This window comes from Impatiens glandulifera, chromosome 5 (assembly GCF_907164915.1).
Source record: "Impatiens glandulifera chromosome 5, dImpGla2.1, whole genome shotgun sequence".
NCBI lineage: Eukaryota > Viridiplantae > Streptophyta > Magnoliopsida > Ericales > Balsaminaceae > Impatiens > Impatiens glandulifera.
Window position 1 is genome coordinate 51,789,571 of NC_061866.1, and position 24,974 is coordinate 51,814,544.

The following is a 24,974-nucleotide window of genomic DNA, read 5'->3' on the forward strand; positions in this document are numbered from 1 at the left end:
TTTCAAACTAAACGTGACAATTATAAACCTCCCCGATTTTCTATACAAATGATTCTATTTACTATGATTTTTGCTCAATTGATCGAAAATTAATCAAGATGAATCAAGATAATATTTGTGTCTCCTTCTATTTCATCTCAATTCCGTCATAAATACTAATAAATATAATTATTTTTTATTTTTTATATTTAATAAAAAATTAAATTTATTTATTTATAATAATATGATTTTTTAATATTATATATATATATATATTAAAAGAATATGATATCAACAATAATTTTTTTTTTTTTCAAAACCAAATTGATGGAAGATGATAAATATATTATTGAAATATTTTGCGTTTTAAATTAAAATATTTTTATAATTTTTATAAACTTAGATGAATGTAGGAAATTTCTATTTGATCATACAATTTTGACCAAATATGTAAAATTTATTTAGTAACAAAATCAATATATATATATCATACTTATCAACTCAACCATAGTTTATATTATATATAATAAAATAACAAATTGAAAGGGAAATCCAATTATATATGCATCAACCCGGCTTGATTCATGGTAGAGAGTTTGGGTGAAGCTTTGATGCGCAATTGATCTACTTGTTTCGTGGTCGACAAATCGCCAACTCCGACCTGGTAATCACTGCTCGCCTTTTCGTGTTTGATGTTTTATTTCTTGATTTGATAGGATCAAGAAGGAGAACGAAATTACGTTGTTGGTGGTTTGGGCGTATCTTTTCGTCTGATCTTCCTGTTGTTGTTTAATCCAAGGCTAACTGGATAGTACATAGGTTGTTCTTTCATAGGTTATCCGTAAATTTATGTTTTTTTTCATTGAACTATTATCAATCAGTTGAAAATCATCATTTTGCGTTACTGGGTTTGCACGGATTTTAGGGTTTGGATTTGGGTTTATTTGATTATTAGTGTTGAGATTTAAGAACCTTTAAGGGTTCTTTAGATTGCTCTGACGGAGTCCTTAAAGGAAAACAGTGGTTTTGATTGTGCTGCTGGACTGGAGTGTTTAGTAGATGTAATCAGGGCTCTTAGAATGGGGTCCTGCTTGTCTAATGAAAGCAGGAGCCCAGTTCCGGGATCTCCATTGGGAGTGAGGAAGAAGAAGAGCTTGAAAAAGAGGTCCATTTCTCGGAATTCTTCGTTGGAGTTCAGGAGAGATGACCAGTTGCGTAGAATCCCAGAGAGGATGTTCTTGAATGGATCTAGTAAAATTGCTTCACTCTTTATGCAACAAGGGAAGAAAGGTGTTAACCAAGATGCAATGGTTGTTTGGGAGGTCAGACACTTAATAATCCTTTTTTATATTCTTCTCTTGTTTTTTTATTGTCTCTGCCATGAACCTAAATATGAGAAAAAATAAACATGAAACTTTGTGTATGTTATCAGAATTTCTTAAATGTGTCTATTGTTTACTTAAAAGTCAAAGAATCTTTTATGCATCTAGATTATGGTTTTGCTGCTTCTTCATGTTTATATATTCATTTAAGTTGGGAGAATAAAAAAGTGTTCTTGTTCAATGATCTTAATAATGATCTTCATAGTTTTTTATTATTAAAATTATTTTCTAGACTATAGATTTGAAATTAACTACTAATGAGTTTGGTTTGCAGAACTTTGGGTCAAGATTGGACACTGTTTTCTGTGGTGTTTTTGATGGCCATGGTCCCTTTGGTCATATGGTTGCCAAGAGAGTGAGAGATTCCCTCCCCTCAAGATTGAGTGCCCATTTGGAAGTTTGCTCAAAGGCTGATGAAGTTCTGAGAGAGATTAGCCTTAATAAAACATGTAGCATAAACTCTGATACTACTTCTGTTTTATCTGCCGATGAAGACTCTATATTCTCCTCCATTGCTGTTGAAGATCCAGACAAAGAAACACAGATTATTAAGACCTTCAAAGAATCCTTTCTCAAGGCCTTTAAATTTATGGACAGGGAATTGAAAACACACACGAATTTTGACTGCTTTTGCAGTGGGACAACTGCAGTGACACTAGTGAAGCAGGTCTTCTTTTCTTTCTTTTTTTCCCTTTAAATAATTTTTTTTTCTTTAATGATAATCTATCTTCTTTCAAGTTTCAACACAAATCTATTTCTTATACAGGGTCAGCATCTAGTGATTGGTAATGTTGGGGATTCCAGAGCAGTAATTGGTACAAGAGATAATGACGATTCTCTTATTGCTGTCCAGTTAACATTAGATCTCAAACCAAGTCTTCCAGGTAATTTTTCTTTGTTACAGATATGGTGGATTTTGCATTATCTGTTTCACCTAGTCGATTGATTATACTATTTATATGCAACTCGTGAGGGATGCATGTTGTATGATTGTGATAGAGTTACTGAAACCGAACTCATTAAATTTTGAAAAGTGAGGATCTTTCTACTACTCAAATTCGAGATTTTTAAGATTATGAATTAGTTCATGTCAACATGGAGCTGCAGGTTTTTAATTTGGTCAGACTTAGCGCCTTCCAATCTATTTCCCTCATAGTTGACAATTGACACCACTGTAAATCTTCCATTTTTCTTTGTCAAGCTTAGATTTGGCTTTCTAGAGGCCTTTTTGTTCCTGACTCGTTTTTGATCAGCTTGATTTTTTTGACTTGTGTCAAATTACATATTCAATACTGAAAAAAATTTGTATATCAGTTACTACAAATTTAACTGAATATATATATATATATATATATATATATATTAATACAAAAAAACATTGAATGTGAATTATTCCCAGCAGATTTTGATACAAATAGTACAGATTAAAAAAAAAATTGGGGTGATACAGTTAATTTTTTTTTGGGAATTAAAAGAGAACTAGCATGATACCCCACGGCCATGGTCCCCCACTTGTGATACAGTTTTTTATTAGTTGTTGTTTGGAATTTTTTTTATGTATTTCTGCTGTCTTGAAACTGAGAATTCTCTTGAGGTGGAATCTTAATTTTTATATACTGATCGATCCTCTTCTTAAGGTGGAATAGCCTTCGGCAGAGAACGGTGTTAAGGAATGTTTGACCACGGATTGGAATATAAATAATCCTGTTTATGTTTTCATTTAAAATATGCAGCGGAAGCAGCGAGAATCAAGAAATGTAGAGGACGTATTTTTGCTCTGCAGGAAGAGCCTGAAGTTGCTCGGGTTTGGCTTCCAAATAATAACTCCCCTGGCCTTGCAATGGCCCGAGCTTTTGGAGATTTCTGCCTGAAGGATTTTGGTCTCATATCTGTGCCTGATATTACATATCGAAACCTCACTAACAAAGACGAGTTTGTGGTCTTGGCAACAGATGGGGTATGACAAAACACAATTTTAATTGTTTAATTTTAGTTCCATTTGGTTAGCAAGAAAAATAAACATTTTCCTAAAAAATATTAACAAGTTCCTTATAAATCCTGCAAAGAGGTCAATAATATTATCATTATTTTGTTTTGTGGAAAAATTCCTGAACTATTCATAACCAAAAAGAAGATTTTTTTTAATATATTTTTTCCTTATTTTCTCACTTCTTGATTTGATTTCTAAGGAAGAGCTTATTTGATGTAAGTTTATTTGGAAACAAATTGGATTACTTGAATAAAACCATGTTCGATGAAGAAGTAAGATTATTTGGGTTAATTGACTAAAATATCTTTGTATTTAATATTTTAAAATGTTATAAAAAAGTAATGGTAATTTAGTAGTATAGTCATTTGATTTAATGTTGATGAGAAAAGGGGTTATTTGAATTAAATAAATAACTCTTCCTCAAACAAATGAAGTTGATCTCTTGACATCTTCTTCATTTTCTCTTTGGCTTTTGCTCATTTTAAGAGTCGTTTGGAAGTTAGTATTGTGTCACAATTTGTATCACAATCACAACCCCATTGGAAATCGCCAAACTCAAATTGGAAGTTTTTTTCTTCTGTCTAGTACAAGATTTTTATCAATCATGATCAAATTATTAGTTTTGTTATAATCCAGATTATAGTGTGATTATTAAATGGAATTTTTGTTACTTAATTTTGTACACAAATTATTTTTTAAGTCATGATCCATATTATAGGGTAGTTCTTTTGCTTCATTTAGTATAGAGATTTTTTTTCACAATCATACTCAGATTATTGTTGTAAGTCAGTTGTGATTTTTCACAAAGATAACAAATGTAAATTTTTAGATCATCCCTAATATGAAAAAAGTTGATAACAAAACGGCCATAAGTGCTTGACTTTCTTGATTCACTTGTCACAGATATGGGATGTGCTTTCAAATGAAGATGTTGTAAACATTGTAGCGTCGGTTCCAACACGATCATCTGCTGCTCGAGCTGTCGTCCAGTCTGCAGTGCGAGCTTGGAGATTTATGTATCCCACCTCAAGAGTAGACGACTGTGCTGTGGTTTGTCTCTTCCTAGATTCAGACTCGAACAATAATAATAATTTGTCTGCTTCTTCATCTTATTCTACTACTGCAATGTCGAAAGAGAACATCGTTTCAAACGAGTGCAACAACAGTGAGATTACCGAGAAAGATTAAGACCTTACTCGCTCAGGAACTGTTCAAACTGGTGACTGAAATGCCCAAAATATAAGGTGTTTTTCTTGTTTATATTGTGGTTTTTACATTTAGTTGGGAAAACAAGTTTCTCTGTTATTATTATACCCAAGTTTGTGAGAGATTTTATATGTTTTGATATTATTAGTCTGCTCAAGATTCGTCGATTGATTGATGTCTGGTTTGGCTTGTATTTGTATGGCCTTGTGTAAAACCTAACTCTATATTCTATTTATATGTTTTTGTAAAAGGTCCAGTGTCTGTATTTTGTTTATTTGTGAAGCCCTTTGTGAACCATAGTTAAAGCTTTCTTATATCTTTCAATTTAAGGCGTTTTTAAGTTGAAATTGAACATGAAACATTTGGTCTTTTTTCGAGATGAAATAATAGAATTCCGTGATAGAATAGAACAGAAACACTTAAGTTGATGGTGACAAGTACCAAAGATATTGATGAATTGAGTGGGGATAAAATGGCAGCATATAAAGCCCGGAATTGTAAGATTGTGATGTATCATAGCTTTTGTGTGAGACAGGAACAGAAGTCCATTAACTAATACTGTTTCTGCAGCATATAATGAAATTAATGTTAATTTTCCATCATCATGAAAGATATATATGTCTGCTCTCTCGAAAGGATATATGGTCCCTTCTCCATTTTTATGTTATACCTCCTCTCTATAACTGTACTTTATCGATAAAACCGACAAGACTAAGAAGAAGAAGAAGAAGAACAGAGAGATCCATGGGTGGAGTTGCATGGACAGAAGAAGAGGATCAGCTGCTCATGAAGTGTATTGAGCAGTATGGAGAAGGGAAATGGCATCGTGTCCCTTTATTGGCTGGTAAATTTTTGAATTCTTTGCAAGGAAAAGAAGTTTAATAATGTCAAAGATAATTAAGTACATCAAAATTTCAGATCCAGATCCTACAAAAGGTGTTTAGGTCAAACTTTGCAGTTCAAAATTCTTAGTAGGTGTCTCACAAACATTTTCTCGTATTAAATCATCATAATTTATACAGTTACGAAGATTCCACAACTTTTGGTCGTGTTTTGACTTGAAGATTCTTAAATTGTATACACAACTTTATCATTTGCTTAATGAAAAATATAATGTGCAGATCTTTCTTTAGTATGGACTTATTCATATTCTTCACAAATTTGCTCGAATGTAACTTACGAGACTTAAATTTATGAGGCAACTTCTTTGATAGATGTGTGTTTCTTCTTGTCTCATCTTAAGTGTAAAATACAATTTTATGTTGTCCTCTAATTGTGACACAAAGTGATACAAGTCATATATCCCTTTGCTAAAACCACTTATGAGATCCATGGTCAAACTTTTATTTTTTCTTTCTTCTCAATTGTAAGTTTATTGGTGTGATTTTGGATTTAATATGACTTATTTGTATTACTTGTCTTTGATTTAAGATACATTACACCAAATCAGAGTGTATTTGTTTATAACATGTCTATAACATATCAATTTTAATAAATTCATTCACTAAGTACACTTTTTTCGTTTTTTTCTTTCTCAAGGATTAAAGAGGTGCAGAAAAAGTTGCCGACTAAGATGGTTAAATTATTTGAGACCTAACATAAGGAGAGGAAACTTTATGTCAGATGAAATCGATATTATCATCAAGCTCCACCAATGCTTTGGTAACAAGTATGTTCATTTCCCATGTACAACTATTTGTGTATATCACTAACACAAAAAATAAAAACCACAAATTAGACCAAGAAATATTATCATATTTTGAATTGAAATCTTATTCACAGGTGGTCATTAATCGCAAGTAAATTGTCGGGCCGAACTGCTAATGATGTCAAGAATTATTGGCATTGTCACCTAAGTAAAGTTTTCAATAAATGTGACAATGGTGATAAAAAATGTGACACTAACAACCCTAGATCTAAACATTTGACAAAGGTGCACAAAGAATCGTCATCAAGCAAACAAACTAATGAAGTTTTTGCTTCCGATATCGACAATACTATTGAAACATCCAATGAGGAAGTTGATCAACAATATCATATTAAAAGCTACAAAGATAGAGGAGAAGATCACGATCGCGAAGCTTGCATCAATAGTGACTATAATCGTAATATGACAAATACTTTAGGTGCAATGGATTATGATCTTGGAGTATTTGGCAATGATACAAGTAATGCGATTACCTCGGTTAGGAATGAGAGCTTTTGCGGGTTGAGAAAATGGGACTTGGATGAATTGCCTATAGACTTGGGCTTTTGGTTAGATTCTATTTGAAGATCTTAGAATCTATTCAAATTTGGTAGTATTCTTGGTATGAAGAGATAATATGTCATATTTTTTTATAATTTCTTAAACTCTATTTATTTATTTTAGTGTTTGAAGAATATTTGATTCACCGTTTGAAAACAATTTTGTTTGAAAATATCTTACACTAAACTTAAATTTGTAAAGAAATTTGTTAAATATATATATTCTAAGGAATCTAAACTAGATATTTGACCCCCAAAAATATATTTTTTCATATAAATTTATAAACCATTTTTTTTTTGTCCAAATTATTATGCAACTCCAAATTTGGATGTTTCAAAAAGAAAAATAGTTTTTTTTTTTTCATGTGACTAAATTATTGAGAGACATTATGATTTTATTTTTCCAATTCTTACCTCATGAATCTAACCATTCACAAACCAAATGCAAAAAATCTAGTTAGATTTATTGAATTTATCATATTTTATATTTTATTCAATTTATGATTAAATATTTTTTGTATCTACTTACAAAATTTGAATAAATATAATTATAGTAATTCAACTAATTAAAAATACATATAATTTATATTTATATTAAAAAATTAAATAAAAACAAGTTTTTGTTGAGTTCATACTAATCATAACCTTTTCTTATAAATGACCAAATAAATTTCATATTATAATTATAATCTTTAAAAAAATCTATTGTATTTTCCTATATTTATAAAAATAATTTGAATTCAATAGTTTAGAATAACCGAATTAATTGATTTAATTCCTTAAATTATATTATACAAATAGTTTATAGAGTAATACATTTTCCCTAATTATTTCAATAAAATTATATATTTTTTTATAACTCCATAAAATAATTCCTCACTTAAACAGTAATATTGAGTCTAATTATTATTGTTTAAAATATAATTTGTTTTTAGAGGAGGTACAAAATTTATTATTCCAGAATACTAAACGTGTTATGTATATGAGGTGAAAATAATAATAAAAAAAGGTTAAATATAATTAAAGGATAATTTATTTAAATTAAATATAAATAATAAAGCTGACCAGGCATTGAATTGCGTGAATCTTATTTTTATCTTATCTCATATTTCTGACGGGCTGCAGACTTTAAATTTTGGGCCCAAAAGGTTAGGACTCGTTTGATTTTAGGTAATTTAACCATAAATTAATGGGATGAAGTTTCATTTTTAGTTAACATAATACAATATATTATATGTTACCAAATATCTTTAATAAATAAATTGGAAAAAACATTTTTTATGATAAAAAAATCTCACTTACATAATAAAATATTATTGAATTTATATAAAAAAATTAAAATGTTATTAATTTTATAAAATATAATTAACCCAATTAATATTTGAGACTCAAAATTGAGTATTTTTTATTTTATTTATTATATTTCTGTTTTGGTGAAATGAAACTCAAACTTTGAATGTTATTATATGAGTTATAATTATCAACAATTTAATATTTTTTCATAAACAAACCATCCTCTTTTTATTGTTTTAACATAATTATTTTCATTTTTGTAATTATTTATTATATTTATAAAAATAAAATAACAATTTTTTTATTTTTTTATTTTTTTAAAATGTTTTTGCTCGTTAAATATTTTTGAAGGCATTCAAACCATATTGATTAACTTAAGTTGTATATCTCAAAAAAAATAATTTATTTAAAATATATTCAAATATGTAGATTATACACAACTTGTATAAAATTTTAAAAAAATATAAATATAAAGTTTATCTCTGTTTAAATTTTCCATCAAATTACACAATTTTGTAGGGATCTATATCGGTTTCACCACACTTCCATTTCCTATTTCATTCATCAAAATCCTTCAAAAAAAAAATTATCTACTCAAATTTAAAATAAATACTTTCATGTGTCTCTAAATATTATTTTATTTAAAATAAATAATAAATTAGCCAAATGTAGTTTAATTTCAAATTATATCCAAATGGAGCATGCAGATGACATGCAGATGACGATGAACACCTGTCTATGGCGTTGAACCCTCTTCCCTACGCGTGTCCTTTCTGTCTCCATCACTTCTTTTTCTGCTGCTATGGTGAAAAAGCTTCATAACTCCATTGAAGAGGTTGCCATTCGATCCAGCCAGGTATTTTCACCCTTCTTTCTTTCTCCTCGTGAATTGACTGCAACAGACTACTTGAAGTTTCCCCTCCTTTCAATCCAGGTAAGAAATGACTTCGATTCTCATACATACATACATACATACATACATACTTCTCTCATCTTTTACTTAATCCATTTTTCATAAGTTGCTCTGGGTTGCAGTTAATTTTCTTTGCATGCTTCGTTTTTTGGGATTTAGATGCATTATAATAATGTATTGATTCTAACATCAGTTAGGAATATAACCCACCTCGTTGAAATCAATATTTTCCCCATCTACAGTAATTTGGTTATCCAGGGCAAAAAAAAGAAGAAGAACCCTAATTAAGATCAATTATTTTCAGTGTTTAGGATGGAAGTTCCAGTTTCAAGTAAGGAGCGGGAAATTGAGGAGTTTAGCACTGAATCATTAATCGTGTTGAGCAAGGCCAGTAGGGTATTTAATATGGGTCTACAATTGGGAAGGAATATTATGATTACCAGTCTTTTTGTTTCTTCTGTTCCATTAGTTCTACCTCCACTTCTCATGGTATCTGCACTTGGTTTTGCTTTCTCAGTACCCATTGGGGTACTCTTTGCAAGCTACACTTGTACTGAAAAGATCATGAGCAAGCTGCTTCCAGTACCTGGGCTTCTTCCTGATTCTGTAGATTCCGTAATCGAAGCAGAAGAAAGATACCAGTGTGAGGACAGTATTCAATTGCTTGATCTAGAGCATGTGGCAGAAATTGAAGAGGAAGAAGAAAAAGAAGAAGAGACTTCTGCAATAGATGACGATATTTGGATAAGTGAAGAGGGAGATATGAGTGAGTACTTGGAAGTAAATGATGAGGTTACAATTGATGGAGTTCCAGAAGAGGAAGAGATGCCTGTTGACCAAGTATGCCAACTTGTTGTTGATATTGAGAGAGATGAGAAATATGGTACTACTGTAATTGTGGTGGAGGAAACAATTGCTACATTTGGTGGCCAAGTTTCTCTTGAGGAGGAGGGGGATATGAATATTAAAGAAGATGATTTCAGTAGAGAGACCACCAACCTACTTGAAAGATTCAGAGATGAAGACAATAATACTGAGAAACCCGTGACAGAGATGAAAGGAGCTGAAAGAAGGGTGGGTGAGATTCATGAGAAGGAAAATGAGAGTAATAAGGAACTGAATGTTGCAGAGCTTAGTTATTTATCAAATGGAAATACACCTGAGACAGTTGGATATGGCTCTGTAGATGTTACTGATAAAGGTATACAGAATTTATTGTATACAAAATGGAACTTTTATTACATTTAATTCTGTTTTGTTTCTCATACATCTGCAGATAGTGTCAAGAATGTCGACAATGGCACTCCAGAAGCTAGTGCAGGTGGTTTGCAGACTTCTGGGGCAGATGAGAAACCTGAAACTAAACTTGATAGGATTGATACTCAAGTATCCAGTAAGGTTAGTCGGTCTCCATATTAGCCTCTAAATGTTTTCAGCAATTTAGGAGTGTTTGATAACATAACTTATCACTTAATCTGAATAACTAAGTATTTATTTGAATTCAATTCATTTTATAATTTGATTGATTAGTCAATAAAATTACTCTGTAATATAGACAAATTTAACCTTGTAAATCAATGAAGCTATGTTACAATAAGAGTAGAGTTGTCTTCTTTTCCTTATATTAATGAAAAAGTATCGAAAAATATCAAATTTAGATATTTGTACCCTGTCGAAGTAAGGTCTTCCACAATTTTTTCTGAAGAAATCACCATGATATCATAATATCATGTAAAATGGATACAAATTTCCACATTTTAAAGAGTCAACTTAGATATCAATTACTTAAATGACAAAGCGAAATGTGCCCGATACCTGTTTTTTGCTTCTTCGGTTGTATTTCTCTGTTCTTGATGTTACTTTGTCTATATGCATTTGTTGCAACTTATGACAACCGCTATCATAACTTTTGGTCTGGTTTTCTCCCCCAAGTGTAAACCCGGGATTAATGAGAAACGTTCACTTTTCAAAACCAGTAAAATACAGATGTTTTTGTTTATTTGATTTATTCAACATTTTTCTTTCACAAACTTTTGGCACCATCTTATTTTTTGTAATGTGCTCTCACTATTTAGCTTATTTGAAAACTAATATTTTATCACAATCATGATACATTGGAAAATCATGGAGTTAAAATTGAAAGTGATTAGGATGTAGTAGGTAAAAGATTTGTTTGGATCATGATCTACATTATAATATGGTTTTTCTTTTTGCTTCCTTTGTTATACATATTATTTTCTACATGGTACATTAGGCTTATTATGATCCAAACAGTCCAAATGAATTCCAATTTTAACATTCTCCTAAAATTATGAATTATGGGACATGTTATTCTTATCAAAATATGAACTGGCAACGAAATGATTAGCATCCTTCTGATGTAGGATGCAACAACAGAAGAACAGCAACAAGAAGAAGAAAAAATATGGAAGCAAATGAATGCATTGCGAGAAATTATCGGGTACAAAGGCGGCGGTGAGACTTATGGATCTTGTGTTGATGAACTGAAAGCTCTTTTCGTTTTAACTGGAGTGGAACCACCTGCTTCTTTTAATGAACAAGCCCCCCTTGCTCTTGCTGATGTCAATGATAGCCTTCAGTTCCTTAAATCTGTAGTGGGAGTAAAGTAAGACTCGGTTATTGCTATGTTGTTTTTGTTATTATAATTCGGAATACTTTGCAACTTGGGTGAAGATTTTAGTATTGATGTTCTTAAGATACTGTTTCTATGTTTTTGATTAATGTATGCTTATCAAATTGGGTAGATTGAATGAATGTTTATTGTTTGTGAAATGCAGCATAATACTTTGTTTGTGTGTTTTCAAATAAAGCTTTTTATATTTTGTTCTTTGTTAACACAAAGGAGCAAATAAGAGCCAACATTATCATAAAAACAATTCAACTTTAATTGTTTTTGTTCAAATTTAATAATTTTTCAGTGTAGAAAGGCAAAGCTGCCACAAATTTAATGTTTTATGTAATTTTTTTTTTCCAAATTTGACAATGTTTACAAGAGGGTAGGGAGGATGAGGTCTAAAATGACATATTTTTGATTTTTTTTAATTGTTTCATGTTAATATGATTCCCCACTCATCCCCACTTGACCACTGAACCTCATCCCCACTTTTGACCACTGAACTTTTTCGAGAATTATAATAAATAATATTTATTTTATTTACTTTAATATTAAAACCTTAAATTTAAAATAAATATTTTTTTACACAAATATTTAATAATTTAATTTTATTCTAGTTTTTCAAGTCGAGCACTCGAGCTTATAGGTAAATAGTCGAGTCAAATTCAAAGTTGACTTGACTCATTTGTTGCCCTAATTGAAACGACAAATATTGCAGGTAAACTTAATTATAACGCTGTTTGTGACCAAATATTTACCATTGTTAACGAACTAATCACGTTTTTAAGAATTTTCGTGTATCTTAATATTTTTAGTTTTGTGACTGAAATATTTAGTTTAATGTATTTAAACAATATTTTTTATATAATACATGAATTATTTGAGTTAATGACTAATATTTAATATGTAAAACATTATATTACTAATAATATAAAAGTATTAGTATTTTGTTAATAGTTTTAAAACAATTCAATAGACAAAATACTACAAGGATCAATGCCATTAAATATACAGTAAATAGTTTCATCTTTGTTTTAACTTATAAAAATCCATTTAATTTGTTTTCAAAAGTGGCTGTAGTTTAGTGGTAAGAATTCCACGTTGTGGCCGTAGAGACCTGGGCTCGAATCCCAGCAGCCACATTTTATTTTTATAATAATTTCTTCCTTAAAAAACTTTAGTATACAAAATGAAAGAAATAAAGTTAAAGGCAAAAACAGCACAAGAATTAAAAGTTGAAGGAAGAAAATAAAATAATATTTTCGGCGTTCATTTTATTTTTGGTATAAATTTTTCCTAAATTATTTTTCATTAGCATTTCTTCTCTCTACTCTCTCTCTCTCTATCTCTCTCTTCTCTCTCTTGCATCGCAGCAGCTCGAACGCCGACTCGCCTTTGTATTGGTTTATGAGGTATCGTATTATGCCGTTCTTCCTTCAATTCTATAGATTTGTTTGTATTAGTGATGATTTGATTACTTCATTGTATCGAACCATTCATTGCTCATGTCATTTGATTTGTTGATTTGGTTTCCTATAGACACTTCTTTGGAAAAAGAGATATCTTGCTACTATCTTTACTTTGTTTCTTGTCCTATGGATAAGGAAAGAAACTAAGATTTATTGTAATGGGATTTTGTTTTCTTTTTGGCATGTTTTCAGCTCGAAGGAGAAACCCACTCTAGGGTAAGTCTTCATCATGATCTCTCTTTTGATTATTCTGCATTTTTTCATGTTTATTCACAAACAAGGGACTTTGAATCGATGAAAAGTTTTATCTTTTCAAAAAATTATGGGTCTTAGGTCATAGCCTAGAAGATAAACAATGCATTTTTTTTGTTTCAATGGAGGAGCCAAAGTCTCATTTCCAACATATTAATAATTAGCCTATCTTGGAAGCAATGATTGTAGTTGTAATTGTTGATTGAATTTGGATATAGACTTAAGGGATTGCTTTAATTTGAATATGAAAATTAGTTTATAGCAGATGTTGTTTACATATGGAAGAGTCAAAGTAGTAATTGAGTTCCAAATATTCTGATTAATTGTGCACTGATGTTTTTTTATGGCATTTGTTTTTGGCCTGACTGATAATTTATAACATTGCAAACAGAATATTATTTCATATTGTTGTGCTTGCTTGTTAGGAACACAATATCACTTTCATAGAACTGTTGATTATGTTATTAGCAATCTGTCTTCCTTGATTATGTGTTTGCTTAATGTTATCATTTTTCTAGAACTGTTGATGTTAATTTGTTTGATTTCTATAATTTTCGTGTGTTTTATTCTTTCATTAACAGTGGCACGCGGATTAAGACCCGCAAACGGAATATTACAGCTCCTCTGGACCCTGCAGCATTTGCGGATGCAGTGGTCCAGGTTTATCTGGATAATGCTGGTGATCTGGTAAGATTGATATATACTGAGTAACGAAAGTTTTCTGCTTGCATTCTTCCATGTACTGAACATACAAATGTCTGAATCCAGGAACTTGTCTTAAAGAGCATTGAGTCTGCAGACCTTAACTTCTCTAGATATGGCGACACTTTCTTTGAGGCAAGCCCACTTCCTCCTGTTGTATTTTGTGTCTAATGCCATTTCCCTAATTTTTATTAATCAGAATCTCAGTTTACATGTTTTACACGTCCACTATTGACACTAATATGATGGATAGGGTTAGGGTTCACAACAGTGAGGATGTATATTTTTTATGTTGAAATTGTCTTAAAAACTCAAGAGCCTGAATTTGGGGACTAGGTCCAGTTAAGAGCTCTACATGTGAAGTCTATCCAATTTCTTAGTAGAATTTGAACCAAACAAGTATAAGCTGTTCTTCTTCCTTTCCAAGTTAGAAATATATTTCTACATTATGCTGACTTGACAACCTCTTTATCAATCAAAATCCCCAGATTTGTCAGGTCCCTTTCTTTATCATATATGACTCTGACAAATAACATGCCTAGTCTTTGCCTAGTTTTCTCTATGTCTCATCGAGTATAAACTAAAGATCATGTGTTTTATATTAGAATACTATAAAACACATGATCTTTTTACCCCAAATTTTTTTTTTTGAAATTTTTTTTCCCCCTAAAGATTATGTGTTTTATAGTATTCTAATATAAAATGATAAAAACTTTATTATCCTAACACACCCTCAAATCCAAGTTCTCAGTGATATATTTATTATAAAACTAAAGATCATGCGTCTCTCAGTGATATAATTCATCAGGTATTATTCAAATATATATAATATCTAATATTCTAACACCCCCTCAAATCCAAGTTTGTAAGTTTTACGAGTGACTTGGATTTGCAGCATAGTTATGCTTAGGCTATGTCTTTAGATCTATTGATGGAACTAGTCTCTTGCGTGACTCATCGTGTGGGCTATCATTAGTTCACTCTGTCTCTAGAAGATTCGTCTTTACTAGTTTTGCCTCTTTTTTTCAACAGAAGGAGATGAAATTTTGAGCAAAAATTCTCTATCATTTATGTCTAAGATAAATAATTAAGGAAATGAGTAAAACCAAGCAAAACACATTATTATGAAAAACTAGACCAACGAAGTGTTGACCATTGATGGAGGTAATGCAAGGAACTCTCCGTCATACCCAGAAGTTGTGTAGCCTAGAGAGATGCTATATTATTGAGATTTTTTTTTTTACATAATTGAGATTATCTATTATTTTTTTCAGAAAAAAAATGTGATTATGTATTTGTAATAACATCCTGATCAAATCTAACCACATACTATTACTATTATATTTGAGGCTTATTTGATATAATATATTTTTAATATCTGATACCTCTGGATTGGTGGTGGTACTGCTGACTTTGTAGATTAATCTCAATTTGGGGGACATATTTCTGTTCACTTGTGTAATCCCTTGCTGTTGAGACTTGTAAACAAGAAACAGAAGCTTGAAGCTTTTCTACATTTATTGATATTAAAACAGCACTGTATATTTGCCACCTGATCACTACCTGTTATATTGGTGTTGCAGGTCATCTTCACTGGTGGACGTACACAACCTGGCACAATTAAACCTGATGAGGGGGAGCGCCATCCTTACTCTATTATAGACTGTGAGCCAAAACGTGAAGCCATATTACCATCTGTACTCTACATACAGAAGATTCTGAGGAGAAAGCCTTTTCTCATTAAGAATCTTGAAAATGTTATCCAGAGATTGCTACAGTCTCTCGAGCTTTTTGAGGAAGATGGGCCGAAGAAAATGGCAATTTTCACAGCACTTGCCTTCTCCCAGAAGCTGTCAGGTCTACCACCAGAGACAGTATTTCAGCCACTTCTCAAGGATAATCTCGTGGCAAAAGGGATAGTGCTTTTATTTGTGACTGACTTCTTTCGGGAGTATCTCGTTGATAATAGTGTCGATGATTTGATTTCAGTTCTGAAACGGGGGAAGATTGAGGATAATCTCCTCGACTTTTTCCCATCTTCTAAGAGAACTGCTGAAGCATTAACTGAGCATTTTAAGTAAGTTGTTTGATTGGCATGGCATGGCTTCTGTTCATATTCATGGAAACTATATATATATTTTTTTACAATAAGGAAAGAGAACGATGATTGTCTATACTTCCATTACTTAGGTTGCGTTTGATAAAACAGAAAATTAAGTGTTGAAGCCTCTGAATGCTATTTCTAGATTATAGAGGGGTTAAAGTTGTCTTTTGGATGCTATTTCTAGATTATCGAGTTAAGTCATTCTTAGCTGACCAAATTAAGCACTTGTTATTTTATTTATTTTCCAGGAAGGAAGGATTGTTATCATTGGCTGAATACAATGAGAAAAAAATGTTTGAGGTGAAGATAAAGGAAATGAAGGCGGCATTAACTAGTCAGATAGCAGAGGAAGCTGAGATCTCTGATGTCATTGATATAGTGAAGCAACATGTTAAAGATGCTAAATTGCCCGATGTTGAGATTGTGAGAGTTTTATGGGACATTTTAATGGATGCAGTACAATGGTCTGGAAAGAACCAACAGCAGAATGCTAATTCAGCACTGCGCCAGGTATGTATGCATGCTTTATTCTCTAATTAGTTAATGACCTAGTTTTCCATAGATTTCTTTCATCAGCTTACATCATATATGTTTATTATTGATCATATTGTAAGGTAAAAACATGGGCAAAACTATTGAGTGCGTTCTGCACAAGTGGAAAGCTCGAGTTGGAGCTGATGTACAAAGTTCAGACCCAATGTTACGAGGATGCAAAACTTATGAAAATTTTCCCTGATATTGTTAGATCTCTTTATGACCAAGATGTGCTTGCTGAAGATACTGTCCTTCATTGGTTCAGCAAGGGAACAAACCCTAGGGGAAGGTATATTTTTATTTTTCTTCTGAAGCTCACAAAAAAAATGGTAAATAAATTAGTTTGAAGTCTGAACCATATTTTGAGACATGATAGTTCGAAACAACCAATAATTAATCCACTAGGGTAGCCATGACTGTGGGGATCGTTCTATAAACTCTGGTTGAAGAAAAAAAAACATTTTGTATTTGACCAAGTTTAGTTTGAAAACATAATCTGAAACATATATGTTTCTGAATCAATAATTTTTGTATTTAGGTATTTCGATATGTGGATTCTTACAGTTTATGTGTTTGAACTTTTAATGTAGGCAAACTTTTGTGAAGGCTATGGAGCCATTTGTGAAATGGCTTGAGGAAGCTGAAGAGGAAGAGGATTAAAGAATTGTGCAATATGTAATATGAATGAATGCATTTTGGTTTCTAGTTCTACAAGTTAGTTGTTTCCATCTTTGTTTGCATTTGATTTTGAACATCATTGCTTTTTTATTATGTTGCTTTTAAAAATGATGATTATTGTGATTCTGTTTGAATAGTTTATTGTGTGAAATCTTTTCTCTATTATGCTGTTTGTTGCTTGTGATTCTTTGTGATTTTTCCTGTGTTAAAGTGAATTTATGTATGTTAATTTCTAATTTTAAATTGTCACCTTAATGTGTAATTAAAATTTAAATATTCTCATAGTTCCTATATTTGTTTGAAGCAAAACTTGGTAAGTTAATATTTTTTTTTTATTAAACATGTTCATTCTTTTATCATATTCAATTCTATTTTACAATCCTGGAGAATGAACTCGTTCCTATATCACTTTTCCATCGTTCTTGTTTTGAGCTCCACTCTATACTTTCTTATGTTGATTCCTATATCACTTATATCACTTTTCCATCGTTCTTGTTTTGAGCTCCACTCTATACTTTCTTATGTTGATTCCTATATCACTTTTCCATCGTTCTTGTTTTGAGTTCCGCTCTATACTTCCTTACGTCGAATCCCCTTGCTGTTTCAGGGCTGTTAAGAAAGTTGGAACAAAGTTTAAATCATTCAAATTGAAATGGTATTAAGCCAATCTTTCCGTTGATCCTCCATTACACGGTACAACAATTTAGGGAACTACGAACTACTCCCGGGTGGTAAGAAGATGAAGTCAGGTCAACTAACAAACCTCAGTTTTTATTATATTAAAATAGATCATATTTTTAATTAATGAGATTTTTTCGACTTGGATTCAAGCTTGAATACACATCCAAGCATAAAATATCTTCAGTGAAAAGATAAAAACATAATTCAAATAAATATATAATCTAAGTTTCACAAAAAAAAAAAAACTAGCAAATTGGAAAATAGCAAGATCCAAATTGAGCTAAAGATGTGGATCAAATTAATAGGAAATTTGACGAAATAACGAGATGGTTATTTCCAAATTTAGCATAGGCCAAATAATTTTTTTAAATCTAACCTTTTGCCTATGGAAAATTATACATTTTTGCCCTCAAATTAAAAAAAATCAAAATAAAAATCAGTTTCCTTTTCCCTTTCAGTTTTCCCTCCCTCTACTCATTTTATATTTCCAAATCGTCTCCCCGACGACGACCGATCAACGAAACCCCACCTTTCCCTGACGACGATCCAAGCCACGAAACCCCACCTCTCCACCGACCTCCGACGACTGTCCGAGCCCCCGATGACGATCCAAGTAGAACGAACGAAGGTTGACAACGCCGCAACATTGAAGGTGAGTTTTTCCTGTATTATGTCGTTTACCTTTCACGCATGCTGAAATGGTAGAATGGTTTAGGGTTTTAGTGTTTGTTGTTTAGTTTAGGTTTAGGTTTATGGGCTAACTGAATCGTTTTGGGTTTAAAATGCATATGTCGAAGGTTGTTGCAGGCTGTCGAAAACGGTTGTAGACGACGATGCATCTGTCGCAGGCGAACTATGCATCTGTCGTAGGCGAATATTATATATATTCGTCTGCGACAGATGCATAGTCGCCTGCAACAGCCTTCGACAAATGCATTTTAAACCCAAAATAATTCAGTCAACCCATAAACCTAAACCTAAACAATAAACACTAAAACCTTCAATGTTGCGGCGTTGTCAACATTCATTCGTTCTGCTTGGATAATCATTCGTTCTGCTTGGATCGTCGTCGGGGGTCGGGGAGAGGTGGAGTTTCGTGGCTTGGATCGTCGTCGGGGAGAGGTGGGGTTTCGTGGATCGGTCGTCGTCGGGGAGGCGGTTTGGAAATATGAAAAGAGGAGAGGGATGGAAAACTGAAGGAGATAAGGAAATTTTTTATTTGAGGACAAAAATGTCTTTTCCATAGGTAAAATGTTAGATTTGAAAAAATTATTTGGCATATGCTAAATTTGAAAACAACCCTCTTATGAGGTCATCAAATTTCCCCAAATTAATTGGGTTTAGGGTTTGCTCAGATGCATAATCTTACCCTTCAGGCATTTTATCAAACAGGTAACACGCACCGCTGGTTCTGATATTATTTAACATATCCAAAAACTAAAACTCATCTTATCAATTAATCCACGGGTATTATGATTATTAAGTTAAGAAATGGAATCAAATAAGAAGACATTATTAGTATTATTATTGCAATTTGAAGAAGGAAGAAGACAGAAATTCAAAACAAAATTGAAAATTTTGCTTACAATAATTTCCCCTCATCTTCAACAACAGATTCATCATATCCAGTTGATCCGTCCGTCATTACAAATTCAACTTCATTGTTCCTCTGTTCCTCATCTTGCTTTATCAGCTTCTGCACGTCCCTCATCCCTGTTCTCGCCACATTTGCCACGAGAACTACAAAGAGAAGAGCCATTAGAGACAGACATACAGACAGATTCAAAGAAATACAAAGAGAGAAGAGAGAAACAAACGACGAGATTGATTACCAGCAGCAGTTCCAATTGCCCAAACCCAAAGGATCTTTACGCCGGCAGGTTTGCCTCTCAACATCTTCACTCCTCCCTCCGTTTAGGGTTTATTAATTGCACTTCTTTTCTTGAAACTCTCTACTCTTGCCACCACTAAACCCTACATTTGTTTTCGGTATTTTTACTTCATTAATATTATCTAATTATTTATATTTAAAAACAAAGATTTCAATTAAAATAAAAAAAAAACATTTCATTTATAAAATTAAATTATTTCAAATAAAAATTAAGAGTGATATTTAGTTTTGAGTTAAACAATATTAACTTCATCTAACCTCTTAAATAATTTGTGTCAAAATTCTAGATCATAAATAACACATACCAAACACTTATTGGATTAACTTGATTTAAATATAAATAAATAGATAAATAGTTTTTAGTCCGTTTAGATTAAAATGACATCAACACACAAAAAAAAATTAATAATAAATTATTTTATAAAAAAAAATAAGTTAATAAATAAAAAATAACTAATATAAAACTATACAAAAGAAAATTAGAGATGGATTGGCAAAGAATCCAATAATTGAAGAGTATATGTAAAATCACATTTACATATATAAACTTGTAAAATATAAATTTTACATAAAATTGTAATTTCAAAGTTATTTTATTTATTAAATACAAAAATTAATAAACTCACAAATATTTAACAAATTTATAATTCTTCACTTATAACTTACTAATATAAACATATCATATATTAAAATTTTATTCAAAAATATTAATTATTAAATTTTTTATATATATAAAATAAAGATAAAAAATTATTTATTAAATTAAAAAAATTATTATTTAGAGATATATATTAAAATAATAAATAACTAAAAAAAAATCAGAATATAATAAATATATATTACATTATTATTTATTTATTGTGAATAAATATTGTATTTAAATTTAATAACCCTAATTATTCATTCTTCGTATTTTTCACTCTCTTTATTCTCTTCCATCAACCGCTGCAACTATCTGGTCTTATTCAAAAACATTTTTCTTCCATCATAAATGACAAATGTTCCTCTCAATAATCTAATTCTTCGTAGATCTACGGGAGAAATAAATCTTTAAAGTAAAATTGTCCGATTATACTGATTTTATCGTGTTTATCGATTTCAACGAGATTTAACTATGATTTTATTTTAAAACGAACTTATTTGGTTCGTGACTCGCAAACTTGAACTAATTTATGAGTTAACTCGCACTTAACTCGCACTCTGACAACTTTGATCTAACCTATACTTTTGTCTATTTTCTAGAAATAAATAAAAGCTATAAAATTAATGATTAGGTCACATTTTTAACTAAAAAATAAAAAAAAAAATCCGCCGGTATATAAAATTATTGATTATAAAAGTATAGGAGTAAAATTAAAATATCATAGTTGTTCAGGGGTTGATTTAAATCTAGGGTATATAAAATAGAACACGTCGCAACGTAACTCTTACGCATCTCCATTTTCCATCGACTCGAGAGAAATCCGCGTAACTTCGTCTATCTGGTTCTAAAGCTCGAAGCGAAGAATCTATCTTGTGGACTCTCCGTCTGAATTTTTCAATGGTAACTTTCAGATCTTTCTAGCTTAATCGATTGATTGATTGATTGATTGATCAATTAACGCCGTTCATTTCATCTCCATCGATACTTGTTTATCTTGCTCATACCATATCTGCTAGTAAATTCTTGATCAGAGTAGTCACTTTTGTTTTCAAGTTGAAAATCTTACAGGCGTTGTTCTAACTTTTATATCATGATTATCTTATTTGTACTGCTTGTCCATTTCTGTAAGATTTTAGTTATTAGCCGTTCTGTTCATGATTATCTTATTTGTACTGATTATGCCAATATATTGTATATTATCGCCAAAAGAAGCAGTCATTGTTAATCGACCAGACTTATATGTCTTAAAAGGAAATCATTGTTAACTATTTCTGAAATTGATTTTTCCATAGTTATATTTTGTGTGTGTGTTTTAATTCCTTGTTCAATATATGGTGGAGGTGTGTGGATTGCTATTTATATTTCCAGGCTCAAATACTTGAACTGTTTCTAGCTTAGAACATTATTATATTTGATTATTTTTCACTTTTATAGTGTTCTTTCTTCATTATCTTTTCGATTCTTGTCTAAACATTTAGTGCGGTGTTATATCATGATTATTTTATTTGTATTGCTTGTGCATTTCTGTAAAACTTTAGTTCTTAGCAGTTCCGATCATGATTATCTTATTTGTACTGTTTGTGCCATATTATCGCCAAAAGAAGCAGCCATTGTTAATCGACCAGACTTTTATATGTAAGGATATTTGTGTTAAAGGGAAATCATTGTTAACTATTTCTGAAATTGATTTTTCCATGGTAATATTTTGTGTATTTGATTAATTTTCAATTTTATAGTGTTCTTTCTTCATGACCACCTTTTGCAGGAAGCCTTGACAGCATGTGCACTTACAGATCAGACAATTATACCTATCAGTGCAGTTTTAGATGCTTTGAAGTGGACACGTAAGGATACCAAGACAATTGATCCTCAAGTAGTCACTCAAGCTTCATCACTAAGTATGTTTCTTGTGTTTTTCTTCTTGGAGATTTTCCAATTTAGAACTTGTTTGTTTTGGCTGTTTCATTTCAAAGTTCATTTTGATTTCGGCATAATCTGTCTATGAGTTGTTGGGATGGTGATTTTAATTCCTTTAAATGTGATGATTAAGTGTTTTAGGTTCAATGAAATTCTTCTTCTTTAGAAAGGCAAGGTAGGTTGATTATTCACTTTTTTATCATCCATATGATATACTGGCAATTTGATTGACAGTAAAACTCAGCTCAATTGTAGAATAATATCTTGAACTGAATGATGAACAATAGAATTTGAGATGAGAATTAATGGGGGAAGGTAGAACCCTAGGTGCTAGGGAAGATACAATTGGGCTGAGAGAGAGATAGAAAAACAAAAGTATTCGACTAATTCATTTCTTAACTATAATATAACTGTTTTTAATCTATCTATACTATTTTATTCGTAAACGCCACTAACCCCAACTCAAACCATAGGGGGCATTAGCCCTAATCCTTTCCCCTTGTAACACCTTGTTGTTTGGGGGTAGATTTAGTGATTTTATACCAAAATTTACATTTGCAGATCTTTGAAAGAATGGTTGGTTGTATGTTGTAACATTTAAGAATACAATGCTTTGTGGAGTTTAGGTTAAGAAAATTTCCTTTGTCGTCTATTATCCCTTCTTTATTACACTTATGTCATACAGCACTGGATATCTGATAGATGGTTAAAGAAGTACATTCTGGGCTTGTTTATTATTAAGCTGCTTGAATTTGACATAGCTGTGTAAGACTGGGATGATCTTATTATCCATCCACTCCTCCTTTTGAGAAGTGTTTTTAAAATTTCAAAAAGGGGCGTTGTAAATCATTACTACTAATTACAATATATGTTATCCTGTAAAACAAGTTCAACCAGTGTCTTATTATTGATAATGCTGAAACCAGGTCGAATTCCTTTGGATACTTCCTCTTTGGATATTCTCCTATTCCTTCACGTATCATATGAATTTACCAAGAAGCAGATTGACGACATTTTAAGAGTTTTGAAGCCTGGCGGAACAGTTGTGTTTTTAGTAAGCGCTGAATCAGCTGTGGTTAATGAGGTTGGGCTTCATTTATTGGTTTTTATTTGCTTTTTGTGGGAAGTCTAAATGTTAGACTGATGGAAATATTCCTGCAGGTATCGCCTCTGGAGCGCTTATTGATGGTTACAGGCTTTTGTGAACTTGGTGTTAATCAAGCGGATGATAAATCTGTAGTGGTTAGTCTGCCTCTTATTTCAAATAGCTGTTGCATCATTTTGGCCTACTTTCTTCCACACATAAATTGAGAAATAGATGAGTAAACTGTAAAAGAAGCATAGAAAATGTTGAACTCTTAGAGGAAAGGGATTAATTATGTAGGTCAAAGTTGAGTTAGTTCTTTTTTATTAATGTTAATATATTCAATAATAATAGGTTACTGCCTGTAAAGCTGTTTGGAAAATCGGTTCATCCTTTGCTCTCAAGAAGAAGAATCCCATTAAGAGTTTGCCGAAAGTTGAGATTAACGATGACATAGATCTCATTGATGAAGACAGTCTCTTGACTGAAGATGATCTGAAGAAGCCCCAATTGCCAGTTGGTACATAAATGATCATTTGTCTTTCGTAGTGCTCTTGTTCATTATTTGAATAATAATAATAATGTTTAAAAGAATACATTTGTAGCTGATGATTGTGAAGTTGGAAGCACGAAGAAAGCATGCAAAAACTGTACATGTGGGAGAGCTGAAGCCGAGGAGAAATTACCCAAGTTAGGATTGACTATGGATCAGCTGAACAATCCTCAATCTGCATGTGGTAGTGTAAGTATATATATATATAAATGCTCGTTTAAATTTTCCTAGCTTTAATTTTCTTTACTAACTAACTTTATTTGATGCAGTGCGGACTTGGTGATGCATTTCGATGCAGCACTTGCCCATACAAGGGCCTCCCCACTTTCAAACTCGGTGACAAGGTAATTAAGCTGTTGAACACATACAATTTTATTTGTCTCGAAATCTCATTTTATGTATATTTCTTGTTCTTGTTTGTTCTTCACAGGTTAGTTTATCTGCAAACTTCCTTGCAGCTGACATTTGAATAGGCCAAAGTGAAGATGCTTTTATGTCTCAAATTTCGAACTTAACATTAATTATTATTATTATTGTTAAGTAAGCATGAATCAAATTTTCTATTATGAGAACACACTATTATATTATGTAGTAGAAAACTGATTGTTACTTTCAAGTTTGGTAGATCTGAACTTAAATAAATCTTGACCTTAATATCATCAAACAAACATAAAAGTAAACTATAAAGGTTTATTGATAGACAAGTAAAAGTTTCAACTGAATTTGCCCCCATTTTTTGAATTTTATAACTCAATTATTTATTTATATAGCGCGTTTGATTGGGATTATAAGTTTGGCGTTTAGCGATTTTGCGTTAAATG

At 31.4% G+C, this 24,974-nt stretch overlaps 5 protein-coding genes, 1 long non-coding RNA gene and 1 other non-coding gene across 7 annotated transcripts; 6 read left to right on the forward strand and 1 right to left on the reverse strand.

Annotated features, from left to right (window-relative positions):
- Positions 1–556: 556 nt before the first annotated feature.
- Positions 557–4,813, forward strand: LOC124937610 (probable protein phosphatase 2C 33). The gene is made up of 5 exons (XM_047477903.1): positions 557–1,301; positions 1,636–2,028; positions 2,128–2,245; positions 3,095–3,318; positions 4,255–4,813. Exons 1-5 carry the CDS (start codon positions 1,059–1,061, stop codon positions 4,537–4,539), a joined length of 1,263 nt encoding a protein of 420 aa, XP_047333859.1. The 5' UTR covers positions 557–1,058; the 3' UTR covers positions 4,540–4,813.
- A 433-nt stretch (positions 4,814–5,246) lies between these two features.
- Positions 5,247–6,829, forward strand: LOC124939654 (transcription factor WER-like). Its single transcript, XM_047480110.1, has 3 exons — positions 5,247–5,401; positions 6,097–6,226; positions 6,340–6,829. Exons 1-3 carry the CDS (start codon positions 5,302–5,304, stop codon positions 6,827–6,829), a joined length of 720 nt encoding a protein of 239 aa, XP_047336066.1. The 5' UTR covers positions 5,247–5,301.
- Positions 6,830–9,322: 2,493 nt separating this feature from the next.
- LOC124937611 (enolase-phosphatase E1-like) lies at positions 9,323–11,830 on the forward strand. The gene is made up of 3 exons (XM_047477904.1): positions 9,323–10,211; positions 10,287–10,408; positions 11,395–11,830. The coding sequence occupies exons 1-3, from the start codon at positions 9,323–9,325 to the stop codon at positions 11,638–11,640; spliced, it is 1,257 nt and encodes a 418-aa protein (XP_047333860.1). The 3' UTR covers positions 11,641–11,830.
- Positions 11,831–12,715: 885 nt separating this feature from the next.
- TRNAH-GUG lies at positions 12,716–12,787 on the forward strand. The gene has a single exon. It is a non-coding gene; the product is annotated as a tRNA-His (tRNA).
- A 177-nt stretch (positions 12,788–12,964) lies between these two features.
- LOC124937507 (eIF5-mimic protein 1) lies at positions 12,965–17,568 on the forward strand. Its single transcript, XM_047477772.1, has 8 exons — positions 12,965–13,057; positions 13,307–13,330; positions 13,948–14,053; positions 14,135–14,203; positions 15,652–16,145; positions 16,421–16,682; positions 16,787–16,995; positions 17,297–17,568. Exons 1-8 carry the CDS (start codon positions 13,053–13,055, stop codon positions 17,364–17,366), a joined length of 1,239 nt encoding a protein of 412 aa, XP_047333728.1. The 5' UTR covers positions 12,965–13,052; the 3' UTR covers positions 17,367–17,568.
- A 1,989-nt stretch (positions 17,569–19,557) lies between these two features.
- On the reverse strand, positions 19,558–20,049 carry LOC124940613. The gene is made up of 2 exons (XR_007099492.1): positions 19,898–20,049; positions 19,558–19,805 (listed from the first exon to the last, which is right to left on the reverse strand). It is a non-coding gene; the product is annotated as an uncharacterized LOC124940613 (long non-coding RNA).
- A 2,276-nt stretch (positions 20,050–22,325) lies between these two features.
- On the forward strand, positions 22,326–24,769 carry LOC124939655 (anamorsin homolog; the record flags this gene model as incomplete). Its single annotated transcript, XM_047480111.1, has 7 exons — positions 22,326–22,497; positions 23,443–23,600; positions 23,678–23,758; positions 23,955–24,120; positions 24,206–24,342; positions 24,423–24,497; positions 24,584–24,769. Coding segments are annotated over 7 exons (828 nt in total), but the record flags the coding sequence as incomplete, so codon positions are not given.
- Between the last annotated feature and the right edge of the window lie 205 nt (positions 24,770–24,974).

Coding starts and splice junctions, on each gene's coding strand:
- LOC124937610 (XM_047477903.1), top strand. CDS start 1,059: ATGGGGTCCTGCTTGTCTAATGAAAGCAGGAGCCCAGTTCCGGGATCT. Junction 2,029..2,127: donor CAGTGACACTAGTGAAGCAG/GTCTTCTTTTCT, acceptor TTTCTTATACAG/GGTCAGCATCTAGTGATTGG. Junction 3,319..4,254: donor TGGTCTTGGCAACAGATGGG/GTATGACAAAAC, acceptor CACTTGTCACAG/ATATGGGATGTGCTTTCAAA.
- LOC124939654 (XM_047480110.1), top strand. CDS start 5,302: ATGGGTGGAGTTGCATGGACAGAAGAAGAGGATCAGCTGCTCATGAAG. Junction 5,402..6,096: donor TCGTGTCCCTTTATTGGCTG/GTAAATTTTTGA, acceptor TTCTTTCTCAAG/GATTAAAGAGGTGCAGAAAA. Junction 6,227..6,339: donor CACCAATGCTTTGGTAACAA/GTATGTTCATTT, acceptor TCTTATTCACAG/GTGGTCATTAATCGCAAGTA.
- LOC124937611 (XM_047477904.1), top strand. CDS start 9,323: ATGGAAGTTCCAGTTTCAAGTAAGGAGCGGGAAATTGAGGAGTTTAGC. Junction 10,212..10,286: donor TGTAGATGTTACTGATAAAG/GTATACAGAATT, acceptor ATACATCTGCAG/ATAGTGTCAAGAATGTCGAC. Junction 10,409..11,394: donor ATACTCAAGTATCCAGTAAG/GTTAGTCGGTCT, acceptor CTTCTGATGTAG/GATGCAACAACAGAAGAACA.
- LOC124937507 (XM_047477772.1), top strand. Junction 14,054..14,134: donor TGGATAATGCTGGTGATCTG/GTAAGATTGATA, acceptor GTCTGAATCCAG/GAACTTGTCTTAAAGAGCAT. Junction 16,146..16,420: donor GCATTAACTGAGCATTTTAA/GTAAGTTGTTTG, acceptor TTTATTTTCCAG/GAAGGAAGGATTGTTATCAT.